The sequence below is a fragment of the Pinus tabuliformis genome, chromosome 7 (genome assembly GCF_031772625.1).
Source record: "Pinus tabuliformis cultivar Carrire ecotype Pingquan chromosome 7, CPIR1, whole genome shotgun sequence".
NCBI lineage: Eukaryota > Viridiplantae > Streptophyta > Pinopsida > Pinales > Pinaceae > Pinus > Pinus tabuliformis.
In genome coordinates, this window is record NC_142293.1 from 282,226,499 (window position 1) to 282,250,058 (window position 23,560).

At 36.7% G+C, this 23,560-nt stretch overlaps 1 protein-coding gene across 4 annotated transcripts in view; it reads left to right on the forward strand.

The window, feature by feature from the left end:
* The window catches only part of LOC149246969 (kinesin-like protein KIN-14D), a 369,530-nt gene that overhangs the window by 88,404 nt on the left and 257,566 nt on the right, over nucleotides 1–23,560 (forward strand). Inside the window, exons 2-7 of one of the 4 annotated variants that reach the window (XM_089458071.1) lie at nucleotides 16,993–17,133; nucleotides 21,332–21,610; nucleotides 21,712–21,856; nucleotides 21,980–22,089; nucleotides 22,265–22,384; nucleotides 22,496–22,699. In XM_089458071.1, the coding sequence (XP_089314197.1) occupies nucleotides 21,398–21,610; nucleotides 21,712–21,856; nucleotides 21,980–22,089; nucleotides 22,265–22,384; nucleotides 22,496–22,699 (792 nt within the window). In that variant the 5' untranslated portion in view covers nucleotides 16,993–17,133; nucleotides 21,332–21,397. The remainder of the gene's footprint in view (nucleotides 1–16,992; nucleotides 17,134–21,331; nucleotides 21,611–21,711; nucleotides 21,857–21,979; nucleotides 22,090–22,264; nucleotides 22,385–22,495; nucleotides 22,700–23,560) is intronic. The other 3 variants (XM_089458072.1, XM_089458070.1, XM_089458073.1) reach the window with 3 other exon arrangements.

The window sequence follows — 23,560 nt, forward strand, 5'->3', positions numbered from 1 at the left end:
AGAATTCACATCAAAAGAATTTGATGAATTCTGTAAAGTACATGGAATCGAAAGAGAACTCTCTATTGCTAGAACACCCAAGCAAAAAGGGGTAGTTGAAAGAAGCTTGGTTTGAAACAAGCTCCTAGAGTTGCAGTCAAAATTTTGGAGAGAAGCAGTCGGGACAACAGTTTATACCTTGAATCGAACTCAACTAAGACCAAATAATGAGAAGACTCCTTATGAATTATGGAAAGGAAGACTTGGTTCAGTAAAATACTTCAGGATTTTTGGAAGCAAGTGCTTCATAAAAATCAATAATGACCCTGTTGACCCCTACTGGTCAACTACCCATGCAGTGCACCCCGTTTTTCTTGACAGAAAGAAGCAGCACCTGATCAACAGGTCCGTGCCATCCTGCCATCATCAGCAGTTTGATCTTTTTTATTGTAAACCCAGTCTGCATGTATTAACTGTAAATAATCTTAGCAGACATGAAGTCATGTATGTAATTTGCCTAGGTGGACCTAACTTTCTGATGATAATCTACGTCCCGGAAGGTTTTTTGTCTCACCGATCCACGGATCGGCAGAGTTTTCCTTCAAACCTGACCCCAAAGCCGGGATTGATTTTGTCATTAGAACTTTAGGAGAATCCTAGTGTGTTGATCTGCTAGATTATCGTTGTGTCGCAGAGCTGGGTGTTTTGTGAGGGTCTGTATTAAATGGGTTTGTCCCTTAAGATGTAATTTTGTAAAAGTCATGATGTAATGTGTCCTGAGGGTCGAGAAATGTTTTAAATCCCCTCATGAGTCTTAAGTCCTAGGTCCTAGGTGATGTTTCCGAAGGTTTAGTTCAGTGATCCATTTTAAAATGAATTAAAAAATTAAAAAATGAATAAAAATAATAAAATAATGAAAAATAATAAAAAATTAAAAAATCAAGCAAAAACCCTAACTAATAAAATAATAATATTTTAAGTTAATAAATCGACGGATGAGATCAAGAGATGTCTTGATCCTCATCAACGGTCGAGATCATTTCTACATGGATCACTTGAACTAGCCGTTAGGATCATTTCCTTTATATAGGGTCTTAGGGGGTCATTTCAAGTCATCTGATCTGTGAGTCTGTACTGAAAAAGCTCTCTTGTAATCTGATTTTCTGGTTAATAAAAAGACTTTGGGGTCCAAATCGTGTTGGTGTTACTCTCTGGAAATGCTGTGAGATCTTTAATTTTCTGCATATTTCAGTTTTCAGCCATTAATCATAGCTTGTTTTTAGAGTAGTGTGAGCACAGGTATCTTGTTCACCTGCTAGGGTTTGAGGGCGGCTAGGGTTTCTGAAATAATGGCAGGTATCTCCATTATTTCTTGAGATCTAGCAGCTTTCTCTCTCTCTTTGCTGATGGTTGCTTGAGATGTGCAGGAAAACATTTTTGTAGGAAATTTTGTGGGCGTTCGGGGAAGTTCTCGGCTGAACCAGCCAGCTCCCGCAAGCACTTTCTGTGCAGAGCCCAGCTGATTGTTCCCTGGGTTAATCTTTTAAGTTTTATTTCGTGTTTTACATTGAGAGATTTTTTCTTTCTGTTCACAGTGAAGTTCAAAGTTTTCTGATATTTCGAAAATATTACTGTGCCTATTGATGAATCTGGCTGTTAAGGGGCCACATCTGTAAACTAATCAGCTGTTTCAGGGTTTCAAATTTATTTTTTGGATCTAGGGTTTCAGATTTTTCATTAGGGTTTTTGTTTGTCTTGAAATTGCAGGTACAGGGCCTCTTTTCAGGGGTTTATGAGCAGAGAGTTTTGTGATCACATCCCTGTCCGCCAAAACAATCCACGGTACATCGGCCAGAAATTTTCAATAACTGCAATACGTCCGTCATCCTCACCATTGGGCCAGCAGGGAAGAAATCAGATCCAAAAGGAAATTGAATGCAACACAAATCTCTCAAGCAGCGACGAGTTGATGTAGAGTGACAGCCGAATATATGGCTCTTGAATTTTTGTTTTGGAGATCTCTGTATAGATCAGACTAAAGTCGAGCGTTCCACGTTTTTTTTTAATTTTTCACGGCAATGAATCCATGGATTGATATATATAAAAGCCACAAAGTTACGACGAATATTTGTAAGGGTTTGCCACGATCTGAATACGTATGTCCAGCAACAAGCAAGTGTAACCTTCACTAGTCTGCGGCTACCTCTTATCCCTTCGCGCTGTGGTAGAAACAAAAAAAAAAAACTGGATCCGAGTATTATACTATGCGGGGTTCTGTATTTAGCTGCTGGCTCGGCTCTGTCAAACACACAGAATCGGGGTCGAATTCTTCTTTGAAACCTTCACGGGGTCTAACAGCACCAGCTCACTGCCATCTATCATCTGCCGTCAAGATCCGTCAAGACCTCCAGACCTGTACGCATCAGTCGCACAAAGAAAAAACTTCGATTTCAATTTTGTATGTGCGTAGGTAAGTTTTGTTGTAGCGTAAGCACATTTTTTTTACGATTTAAAAAAAAAAGGATAGGGTTGCGTTCATTGTAAATACGTTTAAGGTTAGCGTAGATAGTTTTTTTATTTTTTTACCTTTTTTATTTATGCCTGGAATGTAATATAGTGTTAGTTGTATTTAGGATTCGAATTTAGTTTATTTTCTTTTAGTCATAGTTTAAGTTTCATATAAACTCATAAAAAATGAAGAAATGTCGTATATGCCCTTTTTTTTTTTTAGGATTTAATTTTTTTTTAGTTTTATATTATTTATGTTTTAGATTTAACTTTAGGTTAGATTTTAATTTATTTTTAAGTTTAGTTTTGGATTAAGCATAGATTTTAAATTAGATTTTTTTAAAGTTTCATTTTTTATAATATAAAAAATAAAATAAAAAGAAGAGATTTTTTGGTTTTATTTTTATTTATAGTTAATTTTAGATTATTTTTAGATTTTATAAAAAAAAAAAAAAATTTAAAAATTCAAAAAAAAATATAAAAAAAAAAAATAATTTTTTTTTGTGGAAAATTAGTTTTGCCAGTTTCAGTGGTTTTTCATGTTATATCTTTCATGCTGATCTGAATTTTTTCAAATCGAGATGCGAATATGATATCTGGTTAATGGTTTATGATTCGTGGTGGTTTAAAGCATTCATTTTTTTTTAAATTTTCAATTGCTGGAATATCATTTTTGTCATTCTAAGAGCATTGTGATTTAGCTGATTCTAGCAGATGATAGATGATCGTTGTTCATGGTCCCTGTTTTTATATCATTTAACAAGTAATCGTCTTATCTGCAATCTCTCAAGGCACTGGTCTATTAAATCTCTAAACCCATCTAGTGCTTATCATATCGGGTATCGTGTCTCCCACCCAACTGTTTGGCAGTTGGTCTTCACTATCTCGCAGGGTCTACCCCCCTTAGCCGCGGGAGACAGGCTTAAACGGAGGGATCGGGGATCAGAGTGACAGCCCCCGGTCCGAGGGTTGTCGTGCCAATCCGCGCGACAACATTTTTTGGCACCGTTGCCGGGGACAGAGTTTTTCTGTTCCTGGGGTTTCATCGACATTCATCTTCTCATCTTTTCATCTCTCATTGAGCTGGCAGATTCAATATTTTGGCATCTTTTCATCACATATCAGCAGCATCTCTTCGGTGTGTTTCTTGTTTGGGTGGCGACTCCATTTTTTATTTTTTCCCAGACAAGAAGCCTCCCGCATATCTGTTTGTTGGTTACTTCTTGGATCTTAGCATCAGTTTTATTGTTCAAGTGGCGACTCCACTTCTTTCATCTTTTGATTTTCTTGAGCAAAGAGCTAGTTCTATCATCCATCTGATCCCTTATTGTTCATGATGGATTATTCATTTAAACCATGTCATTTTACTGATAATCTCCATGATCTTCCGAAAGAGGCCATTGGTAAATTACTTAAGTTCTCGGGTGATGATTCGGTCGCTGTTAAAAGGCATTTAAACATGTTTACTTGTGTAATGATCTTATACTGTAGATTTCCTCAATATAATAATGAAGATTTCAAGATGCGTCTATTTGTCCGTTCTTTAGAGGGTGATGCCTTGAATTGGTTTAATAACTTTCCTAATGATTTTTTCACTTCTTTACAAGACATTCTCAATGCTTTTAAAGATAGATATGATAGTCCAAACAACTTGCCTTCTACTTCTAAAATTGTTGAACAGAAAGAAAGTAATTCAGCTGTTGAAGAAAGATTTCAAGGTCAGAATGTGTCATCCACCGGAAATATTGCAGATCATCATAGTGAAAAATCAGGGATAAATGACAATGAAAAGGAGGAGCAAAAGCAAATAATACAAGATTTAAAGATGCTGGTGAAAAATCTGGAAAACAACCAAACTAATCTTATCAATGATGTTAAAACTTTACGCACCCATCTGGAAAAACGTAATAGAGAGATGGAGGTCACGCAAAATCAGCATGCTAAGGAAATTGAGGCTATGAAAATTAGATATGAAACAGAAATTAGAAGCATGCAAAGCAAGATGTCAATCTTAGAGGAGAATATGGTGACCATGAAAGCTGATCATGATAGGGAAATTGACTCTATGACATTCAATCATAACAATCAGTTGGCTGACATGCAAGCGAATCATAAAGAAGAGATAAATTTCATGCAACATTGCTTAATGGACATAGAGGAAAAGAATGATAAGGTAATAAAACACATGCAAGAAAACCATGCCATGCAAATCAGCGCTATAAGGAATGAATGCTCTAGTCAGATGGATGCCATTAGAATACAAGTTCAAAAGATTCAACAATGGTCAGATGATAAGAGAAACCAGGAGCCTTCTCATTTGCAGCAACAAGTTCCATCTTACTATGAGGAGGTCATTAAGTGGATAATTGAAGGTGATCCAGATAAGCTTAAAAACGATAAAAAACAGATGCAAGACACAAAAAGACTTAGCATGCATATCTTACACACTTCATCTGATAGTTTCGAAACAGAAAGTTCCAGATCATCAGTAATTCGTCCTACCAGAAAGAAGAAGCGCAAGAGGAAGAAGATCAGACGAAGATTTGATGCATCAGACGGCCGTGAGCAGCTTGATTTTCGGATAGGAAAGAGTCCTACCATATGCAAAATTGGACATGGCACATCCGACAAGCAGCCGACAGATTTGCCTGAAAGCAGGCAAATGCTCAGTATGCACTATATTGAACACATCTGATGCCGTAGGGCATCCTTTGTATCGTATTTCTAACTCTACTCCTTGTTTTTTCCGCATTTTCGTTTCTCCTTTAGATAGTTAATAAATGAAGAGCTTTTATCTTTATTGTGCTTAACGTATATGCTGATTTTTGGATGGACGCTACTTATTTTTGTGTTGTATGGATGCAGATTCTGGATTCTCACATTCCTGCAAGCAGCAACGTGTCCCCAAGTAGAGCCAGATGTTGACCCCTACTGGTCAACTACCCATGCAGTGCACCCCGTTTTTCTTGACAGAAAGAAGCAGCACCTGATCAGCAGGTCCGTGCCATCCTGCCATCATCAGCAGTTTGATCTTTTTTATTGTAAACCCAGTCTGCATGTATTAACTGTAAATAATCTTAGCAGACATGAAGTCATGTATGTAATTTGCCTAGGTGGACCTAACTTTCTGATGATAATCTACGTCCCGGAAGGTTTTTTGTCTCACCGATCCACGGATCGGCAGAGTTTTCCTTCAAACCTGACCCCAAAGCCGGGATTGATTTTGTCATTAGAACTTTAGGAGAATCCTAGTGTGTTGATCTGCTAGATTATCGTTGTGTCGCAGAGCTGGGTGTTTTGTGAGGGTCTGTATTAAATGGGTTTGTCCCTTAAGATGTAATTTTGTAAAAGTCATGATGTAATGTGTCCTGAGGGTCGAGAAATGTTTTAAATCCCCTCATGAGTCCTAAGTCCTAGGTCCTAGGTGATGTTTCCGAAGGTTTAGTTCAGTGATCCATTTTAAAATGAATTAAAAAATTAAAAAATGAATAAAAATAATAAAATAATGAAAAATAATAAAAAATTAAAAAATCAAGCAAAAACCCTAACTAATAAAATAATAATATTTTAAGTTAATAAATCGACGGATGAGATCAAGAGATGTCTTGATCCTCATCAACGGTCGAGATCATTTCTACATGGATCACTTGAACTAGCCGTTAGGATCATTTCCTTTATATAGGGTCTTAGGGGGTCATTTCAAGTCATCTGATCTGTGAGTCTGTACTGAAAAAGCTCTCTTGTAATCTGATTTTCTGGTTAATAAAAAGACTTTGGGGTCCAAATCGTGTTGGTGTTACTCTCTGGAAATGCTGTGAGATCTTTAATTTTCTGCATATTTCAGTTTTCAGCCATTAATCATAGCTTGTTTTTAGAGTAGTGTGAGCACAGGTATCTTGTTCACCTGCTAGGGTTTGAGGGCGGCTAGGGTTTCTGAAATAATGGCAGGTATCTTCATTATTTCTTGAGATCTAGCAGCTTTCTCTCTCTCTTTGCTGATGGTTGCTTGAGATGTGCAGGAAAACATTTTTGTAGGAAATTTTGTGGGCGTTCGGGGAAGTTCTCGGCTGAACCAGCCAGCTCCCGCAAGCACTTTCTGTGCAGAGCCCAGCTGATTGTTCCCTGGGTTAATCTTTTAAGTTTTATTTCGTGTTTTACATTGAGAGATTTTTTCTTTCTGTTCACAGTGAAGTTCAAAGTTTTCTGATATTTTGAAAATATTACTGTGCCTATTGATGAATCTGGCTGTTAAGGGGCCACATCTGTAAATTAATCAGCTGTTTCAGGGTTTCAAATTTATTTTTTGGATCTAGGGTTTCAGATTTTTTACAGTTTTTCATTAGGGTTTTGTTGTCTTGAAATTGCAGGTACAGGGCCTCTTTTCAGGGGTTTATGAGCAGAAAGTTTTGTGATCACATCCCTGTCCGCCAAAACAATCCACTGTACATCGGCCAGAAATTTTCAATAACTGCAATACGTCCGTCATCCTCACCATCGGGCCAGCAGGGAAGAAGTCAGATCCAAAAGGAAATTGAATGCAACACAAATCTCTCAAGTAGCGACGAGTTGATGTAGAGTGACAGCCGAATATATGGCTCTTGAATTTTTTTTGGAGATCTCTGTATAGATCAGACTAAAGTCGAGCATTCCACGTTTTTTTTTAATTTTCACGGCAACGAATCCATGGATTGATATTATGACGAATATTTGTAAGGGTTTGCCACGATCTGAATACGTATGTCCAGCAACAAGCAAGTGTAACCTTCACTAGTCTGCGGCTACCTCTTATCCCTTCGCGCTGTGGTAGAAACAAAAAAAAAAAATTGGATCCGAGTATTATACTATGCGGGGTTCTGTATTTAGCTGCTGGCTCGGCTCTGTCAAACACACAGAATCGGGGTCGAATTCTTCTTTGAAACCTTCACGGGTTCTAACAGCACCAGCTCACTGCCATCTATCATCTGCCGTCAAGATCCGTCAAGACCTCCAGACCTGTACGCATCAGTCGCACAAAGAAAAAACTTCGATTTCAATTTTGTATGTGCGTAGGTAAGTTTTGCTGTAGCGTAAGCACATTTTTTTTACGATTTAAAAAAAAAGGATAGGGTTGCGTTCATTGTAAATACGTTTAAGGTTAGCGTAGATAGTTTTTTTATTTTTTTACCTTTTTTATTTATGCCTGGAATGTAATATAGTGTTAGTTGTATTTAGGATTCGAATTTAGTTTATTTTCTTTTAGTCATAGTTTAAGTTTCATATAAACTCATAAAAAATGAAGAAATGTCGTATATGCCCTTTTTTTTTTTTAGGATTTAATTTTTTTTTAGTTTTATATTATTTATGTTTTAGATTTAACTTTAGGTTAGATTTTAATTTATTTTTAAGTTTAGTTTTGGATTAAGCATAGATTTTAAATTAGATTTTTTAAAGTTTCATTTTTTATAATATAAAAAATAAAATAAAAAGAAGAGATTTTTTGGTTTTATTTTTATTTATAGTTAATTTTAGATTATTTTTAGATTTTATAAAAAAAAAAAAAAAAAAATTTAAAAATTCAAAAAAAAATATAAAAAATAAAAAATAAAAATTTGTGGAAAATTAGTTTTGCCAGTTTCAGTGGTTTTTCATGTTATATCTTTCATGCTGAGATCTGAATTTTTTCAAATCGAGATGCGAATATGATATCTGGTTAATGGTTTATGATTCGTGGTGGTTTAAAGCATTCATTTTTTTTTAAATTTTCAATTGCTGGATATCATTTTTGTCATTCTAAGAGCATTGTGATTTAGCTGATTCTAGCAGATGATAGATGATCGTTGTTCATGGTCCCTGTTTTTATATCATTTAACAAGTAATCGTCTTATCTGCAATCTCTCAAGGCACTGGTCTATTAAATCTCTAAACCCATCTAGTGCTTATCATATCGGGTATCGTGTCTCCCACCCAACTGTTTGGCAGTTGGTCTTCACTATCTCGCAGGGTCTACCCCCCTTAGCCGCGGGAGACAGTCTTAAACGGAGGGATCGGGGATCAGAGTGACAGCCCCCGGTCCGAGGGTTGTCGTGCCAATCCGCGCGACAACAGACCCACAAGGAAAATTTGATTCGCGGGTTGACGAAGGAATATTCCTTGGATATTCTACTAAGAGCAAAGCTTACAAGTGCTACAATAATCGACTACGAAAAATAGTGGGAAGCATTGATGTGAAGATTGATGAAGCTCTTCTAGAAAAGGAAATTGAAGATCATGAAGTTGACCCTCTCATTGAAAAAGACGAAGAAGAACCTGAAAAAGAGGAAAAAGATCAAGAAAAACAAAAGGAAAAAGAACCATCTCAAACTCCTTCAAAAGTGAAATTTCTCCAAAAACATCACCCAAAAGAGCAAATTATTGGCAATGTAGATGAGGGGATACAAACTTGAAGAAGGATGACAAGTACATGAAGGAAAAATGATGTTTCTCTCCTATCTATGATAGAACCAGAAACTTTTGCTCAAGCAAGGAAGGATCCTCATTGGGTGGAAGCCATGGAAGAAGAAATGTCTCAAATCGATAAGAATGAGACATGGGAGCTAGTACCTTGTCCAAAGGATAAAAATATAATTGGAACCAAGTGGGTGTTCAAAAAAAAATGAATGAAGATGGACAAATCATCAGAACTAAGGCAAGGCTTGTTTGTAAAGGTTATTCACAAATTGAAGGAATCGACTTTGAAGAAACCTTTGCACCGGTAGCTCGTATGGAAGCTATAAGGATGTTCTTGGCATTTGCTTGCTCAAAAGGATTCAAAGTCTATCAAATGGACGTAAAATCAACATTTCTGAATGGGGAACTCAAGGAAGAAGTCTACATGGAGCAACGAGAAGGTTTTGATCTAGTAGAAGGAAAAGACTTTGTTTGTAAGTTGAAAAAGGCATCATATGGGTTGAAACAAGCTCCTAGAGCTTGGTACGCAAGATTAGATCACTATCTACAACAACAAGGCTTTAAAAAAGGGGTGGCAGGAAGTAATCTCTACATGAAGATGGATGAGGATAAGTTACTAGTCACTCTTGTCTATGTTGATGATTTGATTTTTGCTAGCAATAATGATGAGATGAGCCATGAGTTTGCTCAAAATATGTCAAAAGAGTTCGAAATGTCAATGATGGGTGAATTATTTTACTTCCTTGGACTACAATTATCTCAAACCACAGTAGGCATGTTCATATCTCAAGCAAAATATCTTAAGGACATGCTTAAAAGATATGGGATGGCAGATTGTGCACGTATGATCACACCAATGACCATAGACTGCAAATTGAGCAAAGATGATGAATACCCCTCGGTAGATGCAACTCTTTATAGGTCAATAATTGGAGCTCTCATATACTTAACTGCTACAAGACCCGACATTATGCAAGCAGTAGGAATGGTAGGAAGATTTCAATTAGCTCCTAAGCAATCCCAGTTGTTGGCTATAAAAAGAATTCTCAGATACTTGAAAGGAAATCCTGACTTTGGTCTTTGGTATCCCAAAAGCACAACTCTTACAATGACAACTTACATTGATGTTGATTGGGCTGGAAGCGTGGATGATCGAAAAAGTACAAGTGGAAATGCATTCTTCATGGGAGATTGTCTAGTATCTTGGCTCGACAAAACACAATCATCTAGATCTCCTTCCACAGCTGAAGCCGAATATATAGTTGCTGCAGATTGTTGTACACAGATACTATGGATCAAGGAAGCTTTGAAGGATGTCAAAATAGAAACTAAATAGCCAATCACCATCTATTGTGACAACACAAGTGCTATCAGTCTCAGTAAAAATCCAATGATGCACTCAAAGACCAAACATGTACCAATCCAATATCATTTTCTCCGTGAACAGGTGGCTGAACAAAACATCAAGTTGCAATACAATGGTAGATATTTTCACCAAACCCCTTCCTCGAGAAACATTTGAATCTCTTCGCCAAAAGATGGGGGTTATTGCTCTAGCATCACACTAAATAGATTCTTAAGATGTAGCATGACAGGGGGAGCACATTGGCACACCAATTGCCATTAATGTCAAAGGGGGAGAAAATACTGGAATATTTCCATCAATGACAAAAGGGGAGATTGTTAATCTAGGTCATCATTGATGTAAATATTGCAGTAGCCAGGATGGAAAAGGGATGCTAAATGTTGAAGAAGTGTCAACCATGCACCATGATGAATGACCACACTTGGTGAAGACAAGATGATCACCTTGATGACTATACTTGATGAAGGACATGTCCTTACCTCACCTTGATGACCACACTTGATGATCCTAATGATGAAAGATTCCCTTGATGACATGAAGCCCATCCATGAAGAATTTCCATTGTCCTCTATTTTTTCTGCACCATCTATTGACCAGCCACATAAAAACATATTTCTCACTCTTTAGAGGCAGCATCTGAACATGATACCTATGCCATCTTTTAGAGCATATTTTTAGCTTTCTAATGAGCTATCACATGCCCGAAACTCCAAATATTCTAAGAGATATGAATTTTTAAAGATAAGGAAATTAATCTGGTCATTAAGCCGATCTAAGCTCTTTTTCATGTCAGCCTGCCTATAGAGACATGCCTATTCGTTTAGCATGATAAAAGCCCTATATATTAGGCCTTCGACTTCATTCTTTCACCATCAATTCAGTCAGCTATTACAAAGAAGGGTGAAGGAGTTCACATCTCGTGAACCTAAAGGGCTGCAAGACAAGAAGCATAAATATTAAAGGAGAAGAGAGAAAAAGATAGAGCGCAGAACAAAATTTCACATCTCTTGAACTTGAGGAAGAAAAACAAGAAGAATACGAAGGGAATGGTTTGCAGATTTCGTGGAAAATTCTGGGCATTGTTTTATTTTTTATTTTTGGTGACAAAAATTGCAGAAACTTAAGATCATCTGAAAGGAGGCTTTGTCTGATTCGTTTATCTTCTTGGAAGTCTCAGATCTATTGATGAAGCCTCAGATCTATTGAAAATGGAGTTTTGGATTTGTTGATAAAACAAACAACCTGGAATTTGTGAAATAAGTGCAAAAGCTTCAAAGAAATTCGAACATGTAAAGAGCATATTTTCCAGACTTGTTCGATCTTGTGATAGCGTCAGACTTGTTGACAGTTGCAAAGGATATTTCAGACCTGTTCCCTCTAAATCTTCGGACCAGGGTTAAAGTACAAGGCAAGTGTGGACTATTGAGGCATCTTTCTGTTGTATCTTGAAGGATTTGGTTCGGACCTGTCGCAGATTTCCCTTTGGTGGTGTAACCGACTTCTTTTGGACTTGTGGCAGACTTCCCTTTGGTGGTGCAACATAATTTTCTCAGTGTTGTTTCAGACTTCCCTTTGGTGGTGTAGCAGACTTCTTTCAGACCTGTGGCAGACTTCCCTTTGGTGGTGCAACAAAATTCTCTCAGTGTTGTGGCAGACCTCTCTTGGTGGTATAACAAACTTGGTGGTATGGAGAACTGTTTGTATTCCGAACCCGTGACAACCTTGGTGCAACAATTGATTTAGCGTTTGGAGTAGGGAAAAGGCCTGGTGCAGTGTGATTTTCTTGGGACAGTTGGTGTAGTATGGTGTAAATATCTTGATACAATTGGCATGGTGCTAGCATGCTTGATGCTATAGTAAAGTTTTTTCACAAAATTCTTGGTGCGGAATTAATAAAGAAGCGTGATGGTGCAGAATAGTGCAGATTGGTGAAATGAAGTATTTGATCAAATAAGTCCAGTGAAGCAGCAGAGAAGTATTGGTGTCCTTGGGGTAGGTGCCCCTAAATCAAGGTTGGAGACTTGGTGAAGATAGGGTCGAAGCCCTAGAGGTCGGAGCCTCATTAAGTCCAAGTTGGTGCTTGGCAATGATTGTACACCTTCATTTGTCCTTCTTATTTCAATAATAAAATTATTCATTTCTCTGATTTTAAATTGTGTAGAATATAACTGGTTAACAATTGAAAATAAATACAAATTTACCCCCCTCTCAGTATTTCCAACATTGTTACTTTGAAAGGAAGGCAACTTTTCAGTAGCCTTGTCAAGGATATTGTGAGGATAACCATTTATGTTAGTGAAGTCACAAGGAGCAAAAAGATCATTCATGATGCTAAGCTTTACTTGTTCTTGAAAAAACAAATGAATATAAGAAATAGCCTCTTGCGCAAGACTAGCAAGAGCTCTACTATGAGAAGTCTATTCAACCTCTCTCTAAAAACCATTTCAGGATCAGGAGAGGGGCTAACTAGACCACTTGAATTTCTCCTAGTAGAGACTCTTGCAAAATTTGGATTCATTGGAGTCGCCGCTTGAGCAAGAATCTAAATCTGAAGTTCAAAAATGCTAAAACCAAAAGGTTAGTCGATTTTCCAGGTACAAGAAAGCTTGTCCCCGACAATGACGCCAAAAATGTTAACCCTGCCGCCTACACCTACCTGCAAGTCAGTGAGAAAAGCCTTCAACCCACAAGGTGTGGTTGGTGGTAGAGAACTAAGAGAAGGGGCTGTCACACTAAATCCCCTCTCTCTCTCCGTTTAAGCTATCTCCTAGGTTAGCTATGGGGGGTGGTCCCTAATATGGAAAACTAAGATAAAAGAAATGTGAGGTTCTAGGAGAGATGTTAAAGTGAAAGTGGATTACTTTTAAGAATTATGAACAAAATATGATATGAGCAATATAATCATTAACATATTAAAACCATAAAACCAGTGCCTTAAGATAAATTGCTCAATAAGAATGAAAGATATATTTGCTCAAAACAAAAGTAGAATGCTTCAAAAAATGAAAGCAAAGCAATCCTGAAATGGAGACAAAGATGTTAGCATGATAATTGATACAAGATATAAAACACTTTTAAAAATATAATCAATGTCTAAATCAAAGCATATAGAGATATCTTGCAAAAGGAAAATCAATTAGTGTTCTACTTGCAAAAGGAAAATGAAACAATGCTTGCCAACATAAAATATTCAATAATGACAAGTAAAATGGATAATTGCAAATGAAATCATAAGATGTATTAGCATGAGATGCACCTATACTAGATTTGAATGCAATTAGTCTTGGTTATTTTTAATCTAAAATGTCTAATCTAAATGAGAAGTCCTCCTCTTGAGCTCTTAGCAAAGGATAAAAATTGGGGTGACTGTAAGAAAGAGGGGGTGAGGGCATGGAGGTGTCATTAACGACACCTGTTCCCTGAGTTTTATGAGCCCGTGTGTGCCTTCGTTCCTTCAAGGGGACAAGCCACCTTCATAGTTGCAGGGTCACGCTTTTATCTTACTTCGTACTAGATGGAAGAACTTTCCAAGAAAGTCTTTTTCCCTATACTTTCTATCAACCAAGCTTATGCTTGGAGGTTAATTTTAGTGAGGCTTGGGACTTAGCTTGGAAGCCTTCTTATACTAAAATGCCTAGATGAAATGCATGAGCGAGTGCTATTGCTTCTAAGAAAGTAAAGATAATACCAATATCTTTCAATGGAAAGGGAAAGTGAAACAATTAGCTCAATGTAGCTCCACAAGTTCCAAATATGTTGTTTTGCAAGTAAATGAAATCAATGCCAAATTGTTTCAATGGAGTGACACAAGAAAGACCCAACAATAATGATAATGCCACATAATATAAACTGACAATGATAAAGCAATGTGCTCAAGAGACTTGTGAAACCAAAGTAGATGGATAAATTAAACTAGTTTAAGCTTGTCCAGTAGATTTCCCAATACAAGTATTTAAGAAATGGAAATGACAAACATAAACAATCTCAAATGTATGCTAAAATGAGAATGAATGTGAGTGTTATGTTAAGAAACTAATCATACACAAATGAGCTTAGCAATGAGATTAACAAAGAAAATTGGAGTAACTAAACTAAGAGATTAGTCCACCCACAAGCAATGATCCTCCCTCTAAATGGGGAGAAATGATACCATGGGAAAAATCCCAAGGTCCCTCACAAGAAAAAATAATCTTTTTATTAGAGATTGGTCTCAAAGAGAGAAAAGAAAAGCCTTTTGAGAAGACTTCCCAAGGAAACCAAATGAGTCTTTTACAACATGCCACTTCCAAGGACTAGATCTCTTCAAGTAACAACTATAGGAGAGTCTTTGATAAAATCTGAAAATACAAGAAACAAATTTGTAGCAATCAAATCAGCCACAAAGAGAGTTGTATTCAGTGCTAAGGAGAGAGGCGAAACCTACTCTAGCCCACAACCTAGTGAGAGAAGGATGCTGCCCTCAAAGTAGAACTCGGCCTTTCGAGAAATGATGCCTTAAATACTTGCAACCTCCTTGAATTTTCATCTCAAATCTGCTCAAAAGGGGCTACAGAACATATCCAAAATGAGTGGAAATATTACATAAAAGAGTCAAAGTGATAATCTACAATTAGTGTACAAGAACTAGATCAAAACATGCAAGTAGAACTCCATACTTGTCTAGTTAAAACCATGCTCTAGGTAGTGTTGACCACTGGAGTGGCATCTGATGATTATATGAAGACTCCATGACCAATGATGATCCAGAGGACACTTGTACCATCAGATATCATCAGTCAACAAAGTTTTTTAACTCTACTTCTATCTTCTCATCATCTTTCTTGTACCTAGATTCCACACCCTGCGGGGAATTGTAACAAGTGATACTAGTAATGATGAGTTTTTGAGTCTATCATAGGCCTAGGATATTGAGACTCGATCAACAAACGAGTACACCTTGGAGTGTTTTTTTATCCGGTTAATTATCCCTTCTTTTTCAGAGACGAATAATTTTCTGCGTTTTTTCACTCATTTTTTTACCCCAAAGCCGGGGTGACGGTTTGAAGGTTGAGTCCCTAACACATCTTAATGTTTAGAGTCGATGTATATTACCATACTAGATCACATAAATTTTTTTGTGGAATTTGGCTAGGTCTAAGTAGGATTTTTCAATAATTAAAAATTTGTCGCAAAATGAGATTTTTTAATTATTTTCTATGTAATGGTGTAAATAAGTGGCCTTAGGAAATGTCTGGGGCGTGTGACTACTCGAAATTCATCCTCAGAGACCTAGCATTATCCTGCGACCCATTTTGAGGGTCAAAAAATGAATTATAGTCCCTCAAAAGCCGATTTTCCTAATGACAGTGGCAAAAATAAGGAAAAACTTCAAAAAATTGAATAATTGGAAAAATTTAGAAATTTTTCCATAGTCAAAATAAATCAAATTTTGACATGGAAAGTTAAAGAAATATCAAAGGTGATGTAGCAGCAATGTGGGGCCCACCACAAAAGGTACAAGTCAAGGTCAATATGCCAAGTCAAAAGTATCATGTTGGTTGCATGAAATACTACGTATGGCTAAAAATTTACTTTGGATTTAATTTAAACATGGTGGAATTAAAATGCAAGGCATATTATAAAGTTGAAACTTTAACGAAGTTAGTGGGGGACAAAAGGTGTGACATGGCAGCCATATTGGAGCTCAAGTCAACAAATCAATCAAGGAGGCCCACGAATCATCAAAAAGGCACTTAAAATTAGTTTATGGATTTGTAAAAGGAAAGTGGGGACAAGAATGCCACATGGGACAAACCTTGTCTCCCACTTGTTCCCCACTAAACTCCACTCAACTGGTAGTCCATTGAAAAGGTACGCAGCTCATTTTGATACCAGATTTAGTTGGGGCAACTCTCGCACATGGGACAGAAGCGTGTCCCCTATTCATTGGAACAATTTGCAGTTAACTCCACTAAGAAGATACACACACTGTTTTCAAAGCTCAGTCCAACTCACACACAAGGCATGCCTGCCAGCCTACACGCAGTAGTCAACTATAGCCTATACGCAGCAGTTAGAGGCGACCATATGTTGATGATAACACACAGATCTGATTGGCATTGATTTGGTACACGTGGGGCACATGATCGTTGTATTTGATTTATGGCTAATTTAGTGGGATATTGCTCCCATTCATTTCCTCAGATTTCACACTTGGTAACAATAAGATGCACACACAGGCCATCAAAGGGATATGTTGCCCATTTTTGATGCCACCTATAGCAGTTTGGAAACACATTGGGATTGTCAATCCATGTCCACTTGTCATTGGAATTTTCCTTGGGATCATCTCCAATTTTCTTATTTATATGAGTCTTGAGCTCTCATTTTATCATAGAACGAGTTGTTGGGCTTGTGGAGACTCTGTCGGATTTTGTATTCATCTTTCATATAATAAAAGGGACTTTGGGGTACTATTGTGTTGGTGTTCTCCTTCCATTTCTTGAGGTGATGTTATTTCAATTTTTGTGCTTTACATTCTACATGTATGTTGGATTATGCTAGTTATCATTTTTCCACTTGTTTGGATTAACATATGCAAGCTATCTTGTATGGTTTTTGGGTTAGAAAAATACTCTAAGAAGAGGAGCACTAGAAGATTTTTGGTGAAATCTCTAGCCTTCTCTTCCATTGTATAATCTAATCCCTTATGATTGCTGACATCTTTTTCCAAGTGTGTAGAGATCTTTAGATTTTATTGAAGGATTTACTTGGGCGTGGGGTAGCTCTCCAATAGACGAACTAACTCCCAAGATCAAGAGTAGAAGGACCCAATCGGTTTGTCTCAAGGATCTCATCAAACGATTTTGAAAGATGTAGTTTCCTTTCCTCTAGCTTATTAAGATCACATAAATTTAAATTAAATATTTTTCTTGATCAATATCTTGTGCTTTCAAGGATTTTATTTGCTACCTAGAGCATTGTTTTAACTAGACAAGTATGGAGTTCTACGTGCATGTCTTGATCTAGTTCTTGTACACTAATTGTAGATTATCATTTTGGCTCTTTCATGTCTTTTTTGCCTCTATTTCAGGATTGTTTTGCTTTCAATTTTTGAAGCATTCTACTTTGTAAGTTTGTTTTAAGCAAAATACAATTTCATTTCTTAAAGAGCAAATACTTGGAAGGCATTGGATGTTTACGTATTTCATGCTTATCTTATGATGGTTATTGCTCATATTAGTTTTTCTTATAAAACTTAAAGAAATAATCTATTTAACTCTAACAATTCTCCTAGAAACTCACATCTCTTTTCAACTCAATTTTTCATTAAGGACCACCCCCCTTAGCTAATCTAGGAGATAGCTTAAACAAAGAGAAAAGGGATTTAGTGTGACAACCCCTTTTCTTATTTCCCTGCCACCAACCACACTTTGTGGGGTTGAAGACTTTTCTCACTGACTTGTAGGTAGGTGTAGGCGACAGGGTCAACAGGTAGCAAATAAAATCCTTGGAAGCACAAGATATTGATCAAGAAAAATATTGAATTTAAATTTATATGATCTTAGTAGGCTAGAGGAAATGAAACTCCCTCTTTCAAAATCGTTTGATGAGATCCTTGAGGCAAACCGATTGGGTCCTTCTATTCTTGATATTGAGAGTTAGTTTATCTATTGGAGAGTTACCCCATGCCCAAGTAAATCCTTCAACCAAATCTATAGATCTACACACTTGGAAAAAGATGTCAACAATCATAAAGGGATTAGATTATACAATGGAGGAGAAGACTAGAGATTTCACCAAAAATCTTCTAGTGCTCCTCTTCCTAGAGTATTTCTCTAACCCAAAAACCGTACAAGATAGCTTGCATATGTTAATCGAAACAAGTGGCAAAATGATAACTAGCATAATCCAATATACATGTAGAATGTAAAGCACAACAATTGAAATAACATCATCTCAAGCAATGGAAGGAGAACACCAATACAATAGTACCCCAAAGTCTTTTTATTATATGAAAATGAATACAAAATCTAGTAGAGTTTTCGTAAGTTCAATAGCTCGTTCTAAAGATACAATATGAGAGCCAAAGGCTCATTTAAATAGAACTATGGGAGCCAATCCCTATGTAGAAGTGGTTAAACAAGTGGCATGAGTTGACAATTCCAAAGAGAAATTCGAATTTGTTGAATGGAGCTTCAATGCCAAGTGTAAAAATCGAATTCTGACAAGTGGACATCATTTTTTTCTTTTCTTATGTGCCAAATTCGAAGTTCATGATAAAATGACAAGTGTATATGGGTGGTAACCCATGTGGGGACAATTTCCCACAAAAATATCCACCAAATATTCTCCCAAATCCTCCCAAATGTGCATTAACTTCACAAATTCGAATTTCCAAGTAAGCAACTATCTCATTTAAAGTCATAAATTCGATTTTATTTGAGCACATGTCATTTCCTTGATTTTAAGAGTCCACATCACCTTGGGACTTCGCTTTAACTCCCCCATAATTTTCCACCTAATTTCCACAACTTTTAGCATGTCTGGATATTTATTTTTCTCTATTTATTTAATTTATGGCTTAATTAATTGCCAAATTTCCCACTAAACTTATGAAAAGTGGGTTTTGAGGGTTAAAAACACATTTTTAACCTCTTAAAGTGTGTCATAGTAGAAAGTTGAGAGTGAGAGGTGCAAATTTCATTACTCATACCCCATACAACTTTTCTAGACATCGCTTATTACATTACAAAAACAATTTTATTAGCAATTTTCATAGTGTGAAAAATCTAAAAATTTAAAAAATGACTACTTAGACCTAACCAAATTCCACGAATTTTTTTGTGTGATCTAGTATGGTAATATACATTGACTCTAGACGCTAAGATGTGTTAGTGGTTCAACCTTCAAATTGTCACCCCGATTTTGGGGTAAAAAGTGAGTGAAAATCTCAGAAAATTATCCGTCTCTGAAAAAGAAGGGATAATTAACCAGATAAAAAAAACTCCAAGGTGTACTCATTTTTTGATCGAGTCTCAACATTCAAGCCTGTTACAGACTCGTATACTCATTATTACTAGTATCACTTATTAAAATTCCCTGCGGGGTGTGCAATTTGGGTACAAGAAAGATGATGAGAAGATAGAAGTAGAGTTAAAAAACTCTGTTGACTGATGATATCTGATGGTACAAGTGTCCTCTGGATCATCCTTGGGCATGGAGTCTTCATATAATCATCAGGTGCCACTCTAGTGGTCAACAGGACCATGCCGAAAAGAGTATTTGTGTGCCTGTCAGAAAGAATAGGCGGCCTTTCGGCCTAGGAAAGGCTGCGAGGGAATTGCAACAATGATGAAATCTCAAAAGAACTAAATTTAATTGCGTGAGCTCTAAGGCTTGCCAATGGCTAATCATTTTGGAGAAGCTATTTGGCGTTTCCTCTTGGAAAGTGGAGTGAATGTGGATAATGCTTTGAAGAAAGTGATTGCGAAAGCCTTTACTAATAAAATGATGCAGCTACTTCCAACATAATCCATTCTGTCAAAGCTCTTCATTACCCTATTTTGTTATTTTGTGGTGGTTTTCAGTTGTTTCTCAGCAAAGGAGGTGGCCATAACCGGCATGTAATCTACGGTTTGGGAGTTGCAATGATAATTGTTGTGATTTTGCTGGCAATTGGATGATTGTAATCTATGGATTTGATGGTACTGTGATTTTATCAGACTCCACAAACTTGCCTCGTTTACCTTATATAATTATGGGAGTGCCAAAGCTAGGATTTAGAATCTTGCTAGTGGGAAAGGGAATGGGGAAAACAAACATAGTTATGTGATGAAAACCAACTGTTGGATGTGTTCGTGATTTTTGTTCGTCGAACTGAAGTATGCACTTCAGTATTCCAAACTAATGTTAAACTAGGAGACCTCTAATGATGTTATGGTTAGAACAACCAACTAACGCTTGCGGGTTTTGGTCTAACGATGATCATGATTCCCAACAAGTGGTATCAGAGCGTAGGTCACGAGTTCGCTACACACTCAACTCGCGCCGGGGGGGAGATTGTTGGACATTGAATAAACCATCGCTCCCCGCGTGTTTCGTGAAATGGACTAACCACCTCTCGTGGATCCTTATCTTTAGCAATACAATCGTTGACTAACACCTACGGGTTTTGGCCTAACGACAATCTTGATTCCCAACACTGTTTTCTGCATTCTCTTATTTTTTGTTCTCTGGTGTGTGAACACTTGGTTTTCTACTATAATCAAACATTGGCCAATATTATTTAGGCCACGATGCAGAGAATAGAAAGTTGTCCTTCAGAAACTACAATGGATCTATAACAATGTCACACTCCCACCAAAGGAATTGGTCAGTCAAGACACAGTGGCACCAAATATTTCACCTGAATTATTGCAACACTATAAATTGGCATCACATTAATTATAAAGTTTTTGCTATTCCAAGTATCTTGATAAATTTTTGGATGTTGTTAGCTTTATCACTTTGAGATTTTGTGCTGTCTCTCTCTCTCTCGTCTCATGTGGCCATTTGATCTTGTGGGCTGTTAAATAAAAGTTCTCTCTATATTTCTGTACTGACAGTAGTTGTACTTCTGAGTCTGATTGACCTATATTGGACATGAACAAAATTATCTTCTCTCATCTCTGTGTTTCTCTCTTCCTCTCTGTGTATCCAATATGTTTGAAATGGATGATCAGAACAATAAATATTGATTTCAAAACATAAAGGCAAGGGAAGTTCATTGGTATGCTCCTTTAGTATTTTTAATTCCTTTATCTGCATCACTGGAATCTCCACACATTATTGAAATTTGCTAGGCCTATAATTGAGGTAGCCAATATGCTTTATTCAGTTACGCTATAGGTTGAGTGTATGATCATGAAATTTGAATGTTTACCGAGTAAACAGAATTGCACTTGATGACTTTTCAGGACAATGATATGATAGATTGCACTCAGTTTGTTTTTATCATGTTCATTTTTAATTGGTTTTCTACTTTATTGTCTATAGTTGGATTGTCTTAGTTATCATTGCTTTGGTTTCCAGAATGAGAATGATGTTACTACTCTGCGGGAAAGGAACATCCAGGTAGAGAATGTGTCTGGCTTTCCCATGGAAAAGAAAAGGAAGCTTCTTTTCTCAGATGATAATTACAAGCCAGCAACCAAGAGCAATGATCACAGATCGCTTTCTCTTCTGAGTTTGAGGAAGGAAGGTGAAGATGCAGACAGGCAAGAGCAATGGGATGAAAGTAGACTTCCTAACAGTGAAGTAGAGGCTTTACTGAACATGAAAATGACTAAAAGTAGCAAGTATGATGTGAAGGTAAGCATCTTCCACTTCAGAGAATATGTGTGAGACGCTGATGCTTGATAACTTATACCACATAGAACTTGCATGTCCCTGAGCAATTGCATGTTGAACAGGGTAAGACAGGACAAATGATGGACTACATAAAAAAATTACGAGATTGCATACATCAATTTCTTCTAGCTGAGACTCAGCATGATCATGATTTAAACCAGTTAAATCACGAGTTACAAGAACAACAAAGAAAACATGAGCAAGCAGGTAAGCGTTTTTTGTTGTTTCCATTTTACTCTTACATATACTGTGAATTCATGCATAGTCATCTGTTCTGGAGGATGATATAATAATTCATCCAAAGAATACTTAACTGTTGTAAATGCTCAGTGTTTGATATAAATCTTGAGAGGAGAAAACTAGAAGAAGAGTTTGTGCAGCTGAAACAAAGGAGCTATACCCTTGAAGGAGAACTTGAAACAGCCAATGCAGAAAAAGAGGTTCTCTTTTGACATGGTTTTGAATAACCATTATCTTTCCTTCAATTAAATTCCTAGAAATTATGTTTCGGGGTTGATTTCCAGATAGCTAGTGCATAGCCACAAGATAATATTGCTTTTTCTTTAGTGGGTCAACTGGGCATTTTTCCTAAAATTCTTGAAGTTGATTTTTCAGAATCTTCTGATAATGCATGAAAAGGATTTGAGAGCGATACAGACTGCTGAAGATGAGAAGCCAAGGCTTGCTATCGAAATTGACAAACTTAAACATGAAGTTTCAATGTCAAATGAACAGGTGCTATCCTTATGGCCATTATACTTATTCTCTTTGCTATAAATTATAATTATAGTTTTTGCAGGTGTGAATCTTTTTTTCTGTGAAGACTCTTATGCCTTTTCTTGGCAGGTGAAATCCTTGAATGATAACAACAAATTACTAGCAGAATACAATGTTAACCTACAATCATACAACAACAAATTACAGAGAGATGCTGCTAATGCTGCAGAACAAAATATGCAAACAAAGCAAGAAAAAGCTTGTATCATGGAGACTCTTAAAACTGTGCAATGTGATGCTGTTGCTTTACAGGCTCAGATAGAGAAGACAAAGGCAGGTCTATTTAGTCTCTAATGACAGGTTGAAAACAGGGTTGATTACTATTTTAATGCTATTTTTTCTGTAAAGCAACAACATCAAATTGCTATTTTCATGTTAGTTTTTTTTTGAAAAATAGGTTATTTACATAAAAATATTTACATACAACAAATCAACATTGTGGAAAGATAAATACAATGGAATTTATGTCCTCTTCCTCAAGACTACTAATGCAGAAAATAAGAATAATAAGCTACTAGAATTAATGCTTTTGCATGTTTTGTCTGTAAGTGTTAATTTTCAAGGAGCCGCATTGTTCTTTGCTTTATATAATTGCAATTCATTATTTGAGATCACATTCACCCCAGCAGCTGTAAACACCATTAACAATTACATAGAAAGATCAATGACATCATGACAGCAGAACTTTAAAAGATCATAAGAAGAAAAGGCATGCACATAGAGGACACAATGATTTGGTCAGAGACCAGGGCAAAACCCCACAAGAGGGAAAACCCTCCCAAATTCTTCTTATTCTATTAAATTGTTATCGAATGTCAACAGGGAAGTACAAGGTACAAAATATCTTGAGCCATAATACATCAAGCTAACCAAGGACCAAATTCGTCTTGTTCACAACTTTTTGTGAACAAGACATTTGTTATACTATCTCATCTCTTCATATATAATGAATAGGGTTACTGATGGAGATAGGATCTTGAGATGCCAATTGTAGTTTCAAACATGTCTGTGATGCCGTCATATAATAACCAACGCTATCTCATTTATGATAAGAGATCTTCTTAGGGAAGAGTCTCTGCATGTCTATTGGATATGCTACAAAATATCAGTCAAAAGGTACCACTTGTCCCAAGA